Raw genomic sequence first — 6,000 nt, forward strand, 5'->3', positions numbered from 1 at the left:
TTGTTGGCTTATCCGATCCGATCCGATCCGATCCATTATGATGGATCCGACATGGGAAATGAGACTGTGAACCGTTTCTGATAAATATGTTGGTTAGGTGCGACCAACCAACGTATGTGGTGCTCTTATGGAGCACGATTATTTGGATTGGTGATACAAATGTTGTCTGTCAGCCGGCCGTCGCCATGGTTATATTGGCTAGGCATAAGAGAATGCACTCGGGAGATCTCATGGAACAATAATAGATTATTCTTTTTGAAGGAGACTTTAGCCACCAACGTAGTAGCCTAGTGGTACTGGGTGGAGATTCTAACTTCATGGTCCCAAGTTCGAGTCGCTGCGGCGATGATTAAAATATGGCTTCGGCCACTACTTAGACATGAGGTATAGGATCGCTCTTGGACCGCTAGTAGCTGGAGTGGTGCCAGATGTGATGTACTCACACTTGGGACTCGAGCCAGAGCCCAGAGGAGTAGCTGAGCCGGGCCCATGGGTGGGAAAGGCATGAGTAAAACCAATCGGGGTGCCCAACACACGGCCATTTCTGCCCGCATCGAACATTTTCCTGGCGGGGGCCCAGTAGGGGCTGCTACGTGGGGGTGGGCTTGTCCCTTCCCCCCTACCCCTTTTTCATTAGCAAAAAAAATAAATAAATAAAAAAATAAAAATAAAAAAGAGGAGGTTTTAAAAAGAAAAATCACTAATATGACACATTAATGCTTGTTATCTTTTTCTCGGTAAAAAAAGGATTTCCGTTTTAGCAAAACATTTAAAAAAAAAATTGACGGTTCTCGAGCTTCCTCTAGAACAAGATATGTAGCATGAAAAAGATGTAACCTACAAATGAAGGAGCAGAGTGTTGGGGTGGTCCCTCCTCGTGTCGGAGCTGCCTCATTTAAATTTTTATAAAAAAAGAAAAAGAGGATAAGAAGGAAACACCACTGGCTTGGGGAGTTAATCGCAAGGAAATTTTGGGCGCAAGGCTCTACGCAAACGGGAGAAGAAAAAAAAAATAGAGAAAAAAAAAAAGAAGAGAAAAAAAGCGTGCTACTTTGTTGGATGATTGGATGGTTGATTGTATCCGGATTTTACTGAAATTTCAGTACATTGTTTATAACATTGAAAGTTACAAATTAAACGGTTTGGATCATTGAAAAACCTTCTCTATTCATTATTTCAAGTATCAATACTTGATAAGATCTATTTTTTATTTTACTGTTTATTGTTGAAATCTGTGTTATTGGTGATGAATGTACTTGTTCATGGAAGCTAAGATTAAATTTTGTTGATGTTTATACAACCTCTAGTTGAACTAGAGAGGATCTATTGTAATCTCATTATTCTAAATAGTAGAAATTTTTGGCTGGTCTAGGTCCGTGATTTTTTTTTCTTCACATAGAAGGGTTTTTCATGTTAAAAATTGTGTTATCTCTTGTTTCTGGACTGTTTGATTATTTTGCATGCTAATTGCTTAAGTAGATTGTAGAACTAATTGTTGCTTGGTGAGTGATATGCTATTTAATTACACAAAGAGAAAAAAGAAGTTTGCAACATCATTGTTTATTTATTGCATTTTTTTTTCTAACATAGTAGTATCAGAGCTGGGTGTTAACGGTTGAATTTTTCTTGTGTTGATTAAATGGAAGAGCATTCAGGTGGCAGTATGGTTAAACTTACATCTTCTAATTATTCAATTTGGAAGCCCGGAATGGAAGATTTACTATTTTCCAAAGATCTGTATGATCTTATTGAAGGAGATAATGCCAAACCAAGTGACAAAATTTTGCAAGAGTAGAAGAAAATGAATAGGAAGACAATTAGATTAATCAAGCAGTGGATAGGTGGTAGTGTTGTTCATCATGTTGCTATGAAGACTAATGCCCATGGTTTATGAAAGAAATTAGAGAGTCTCTATGAGTGGAAGACTGCATAGAACAAGGCATTCATGATCAGAAAGCTTGTAAATATGAAGTATAAGGAGAGAAGTTCAGTGGCCAAGCATTTGAGTAAATTTCAGGATGTGGTAAACTAGGAAAATTATGTTTGATGATGAGTTGCAAAGATTATTGTTGCTCAGCTCCATGCCTGATAGTTGGAAAATTCTAGTTGTATCACTTAGTAATTCAGCTCCTAATGGTGTGGTAACATTGAGAATGATAAAAGATAATATGCTTAATGAGGAGAGCAGAAAAAGAGAACATGATATGACTACACAGTCAGAGACATTGGTTACAGAAAGGAAGGAGAGGAGTAAAACTAGAATCTTGCAAAATTCTAACAATCATGATAAGTCAAGAAAAAGGGCCAAATTTAGACAAAAGATCAAATATTTTTATTACGGCAAGCTAGGGCGCATGAAAAAAGAGTTTAGAAAATTTAAAAGAGAGCAATCAAGAAGAAGAGGTGAAGAAAAGAAGAAAGAAAACGATACAACATCAGCTGCATCTGATGGTGATGTTGGTAGTATTTGTGATGACGCTTGTATAACTCTTACATGCTAAGATTGTATTTGAGTTGTTGACTCGGGTGCCTCTTTTCATGTTACTTCTCGATGAGACTTCTTCACATCCTGCACTAGTGGTGATTTTGGTAGTATTAAGGATAGAAAATGATGGAGTAACTAAGATTGTGGGCATGTGAGACGTTTGCTTGAAAACCGGCATTAGGTGTCGACTATTGCTAAAAAATATAAGACATGTTCCAGATAGCCGCCTTCAATTGATCTCTACTAGAGTACTTGATGATGAAGGTTATCACAACTACTTCGGTGAAGTAAAATGGAATCTTATCAAAGGTTCTCTAGTAGCAGCAAGAGGAAAGAAATCAAGCACACTTTACTTGATGCAAGCAAAATTTTGCAATGGGAGGTGAATGCAGTTAAAGACTCCTTTATTGAATTATGACATAAGGGGCTTGGACATATGAGTGAGAAAAGACTTAGTACTCTTGGCCAAAAAGACACTTCTTTCTATAAAAGATACGTCCCTAAAGATTTATATTGATTGTTTAGTTGGCAAAAAAACATAGAATTGCATTGTATAAATTCCTTCCATATAGAAGATCATATGCTTTGAATTTAATTCACACTGACATTTGCACTATGTATGCTAGAATTCTTGATGGTGCTTTATATTTTGTTACTTTTATTGATGGTTATTCTAGAAAAGTATGGACCTTTAATTTAAAATTTAAAAACCAGATGCTCGATATATTCAAATATTTTAATGCTAGTGTTAAAAGAGAAATGGACAGCTCTCATTCATTCCAAGAATATGATGAGGCACCATTATTGCTATATGCAATGCATCACAATGACCATCTTTGAGATGAAAGGCATCGTAGCTATTCATAATGCTACCGAACTGTATTCTGCTTCATTATCTTTTCATCAGCCTCCTACATCTCTTGAAAACACCTGACATCCTAATAAAGATGGGATTTGAAGTTTGAACTACCAAGAGATCTCTTAACCTGTGCTTGCTGCTCAACCCAGTCTCAGCGCAGAGCTGATTCAACCCTTGCATGACGAGTGCCCTGCTGAGTCCAGTACTTTGCTGAACCCTACACTGGAATACTGGATATCCCAGCCGTGCTGGTCCCGATATCCTGGAGATCGAGTCCGATCAATCAAAAAGTTTTCTCAGCTTTACGTATCATTATAGCCGTTTGATTGCTCCCACTATCAGCCAAGGGGAGTGGCCCCACACTGGCCGTCCGATCTCTGGTCCCTTATAGGGCCGTCCCAGTGTTCCGCTGTCCCTCTTTCCATTCGTCCCTTCTGTGCCCTCCGCACGTGTGAGCTGGGTTTCGGGGTGGTAACTGGTCGATAGGATCACCGGATGGAGACAAGGCGGGCGAGGTCGGACCCGCGATGTCGGCATCTGAGATAAGATCTCGGTATCTCGGTCCAATAGTCAAACCAGTACGTCCCGATCAGCTGATGCCACGTTGCCACGTGTCGGCTAGAGTTGGTCAATGCTTTGACCGGATAGGGACAAGCCGCGTACTGGACGCCCGTGGATCCCGTTCAGAATATCGCGCTCCACGTCTTGCGATATCTCGCACGTTCTAGTTCTTTTTTGCAAAGGGGACTGCATTATATAAAATATTATAATTTTAAAACAGCATATATTTAGCTGATCATAACGATAAACAAAATTATTAGACAAAAATTGAACAGTAAGGATAAATTATAAAATTAAAGATTAATTATATAAGTCAAAAAAAGGGCTCTTTCCAAAGAGTAATTCATTGCTCATTAGCCGTAAGAATTCTAGGCTTTAGAGAAGGAAAAAGTCTGCCACTGATTGTCTAAAATCTTGGATGCGCTGATTATTTAGCGGATATGGCCACATATTCAAACATACAATATAAGATGATAAAGTTTTAAAGCAAACTGTTCATTACTTTTTGTGTAATTTCTTTCCTCTTGTTTTGAATACATTGCTAGATGATCCATGCATTAGAATCAACTAACTTGTCTAAAACTCTATTCTTTTACTAACTTTCTTGTTTGTGATTTTATACTTTACAAAAAAAAAAAAAAGAAGCAGAGATGCACCAACTTTACTAGCTAGGTGAGGTGGCCATTTTATTCACAATAATATTATGTAAGAATATTCTAAAGCTCCAATAATTTTAAAGGCATTGAGTCATGTAATTTGATTGAGGCAAATTTATTTTAAAATTGTCCCTAATACAACAAAAAACTCTTTTTTAAAATTTAAATGAATAGAGGCTATAAATGACATTTCGGCGTAGACGCTGCTCATAATCATATGCATGTCATGTGTGACAAAATATCTTCGGCCCATCATCTTTAATAATACCAGGCAGCAAAATATCAAATTCTCTCTCTTTTGCGACTCCGTATACATGTGGATGAACTCATATTAAAAGACTAAAACCCCTTACCTTCTACTTTTCCATCTCTGAAATACATAGAGATTCCTTCTACCCTGGCCTTCACCATATGATATAAGAAACAACAAGTCTTCCAACACCCCTTTTCCTTAGGTTCTATCTATCTTCTCCCTGCTCCTCATCCCTTTCCACCCTCCATGGCCACAAGCTCAAACCCAGATGCCATGGTGACAGATGCCTCACCCCTCACCATCGCCGTGGAGAGGAGCCCACCTGAGTCCCGATTATTGGAGCTTGGCATCAAGTCGTGGCCCAAGTAAGTTTCCTCCTCGCAGCTTTCTCATCTCTTGGTTCTCTCCTAGCAAAGGGAGTATCTTACTTCTACTAGCTAGCAATCTTAGAGAGCTATATAACCAAAGAATGTAGGCTGTCGTTATTTTCCCAGGAGAACATTTGCACCACAATACTATCTGATTATGTTGTAGTTGTTGGGGTTCCATTTATTTAATCTCCTCTTCCGTTCACTGTTCTTGATCTTTAGGTGGGGTTGCCCTCCAGGGAAGTTCCCTCTTAAGTTTGATGCGGAAGAGACATGCTATCTCCTCAGAGGAAGGGTGAAGGCCTACATAAAGGGATCCTCTGAGTGCGTGGAGTTTGGCGCCGGAGATCTTGTGGTCTTCCCCAGGGGACTCAGTTGCACTTGGGATGTCTTGGTGGCCGTTGATAAACACTACAAATTTGACTCATCTTCTTAACTCCCTCCCATTCTTCTTCTTCTTCTTCTTCCTCTTCTTCTTCTTCTTCTTCTTCTTCTTCTTCTTCTTCTGTTCCTCTTCTTTCCCTTTCTTTTTTTCTTTTATATCAGTGTTAGCTTTCTCTTTTAATATTTTATGGGTTTGTGGTTAACATTAACTCTGAAGGCGTTTAGGTTGTGATTCCAATCAGAAAAAAAAAAAAAAAAACCCATCAGCCAATGCAGGCCCCTTTCAAAGCAATTTTATTTATTCCTTTGAATGAGCTTTGAATGCTTCTTTCACCACCATCACCATCCTGTGGGTGAGTTTAGGAGTTTTATTCACCACCCCTCAACTTTTGTAACTCGTAAGCATTTAAATGAATGATGGATGTTTCTCCTTA

General features: G+C 38.7%; 1 protein-coding gene across 1 annotated transcript; it reads left to right on the plus strand.

Annotated features, from left to right (window-relative positions):
* Positions 1-4,864: 4,864 nt before the first annotated feature.
* LOC103722189 lies at positions 4,865-6,000 on the plus strand. Its single transcript, XM_008812659.4, has 2 exons — positions 4,865-5,179; positions 5,405-6,000. Exons 1-2 carry the CDS (start codon positions 5,061-5,063, stop codon positions 5,616-5,618), a joined length of 333 nt encoding a protein of 110 aa, XP_008810881.1. The 5' UTR covers positions 4,865-5,060; the 3' UTR covers positions 5,619-6,000.

This window comes from Phoenix dactylifera, chromosome 2, assembly GCF_009389715.1.
Source record: "Phoenix dactylifera cultivar Barhee BC4 chromosome 2, palm_55x_up_171113_PBpolish2nd_filt_p, whole genome shotgun sequence".
Lineage (NCBI taxonomy): Eukaryota > Viridiplantae > Streptophyta > Magnoliopsida > Arecales > Arecaceae > Phoenix > Phoenix dactylifera.

Excerpts from the sequence above, each read along its gene's own strand:
- LOC103722189 (XM_008812659.4), top strand. The coding sequence starts at position 5,061 with ATGGCCACAAGCTCAAACCCAGATGCCATGGTGACAGATGCCTCACCC. Across the intron at positions 5,180-5,404 it reads GGCATCAAGTCGTGGCCCAA|GTGGGGTTGCCCTCCAGGGA; the intron begins GTAAGTTTCCTC and ends CTTGATCTTTAG.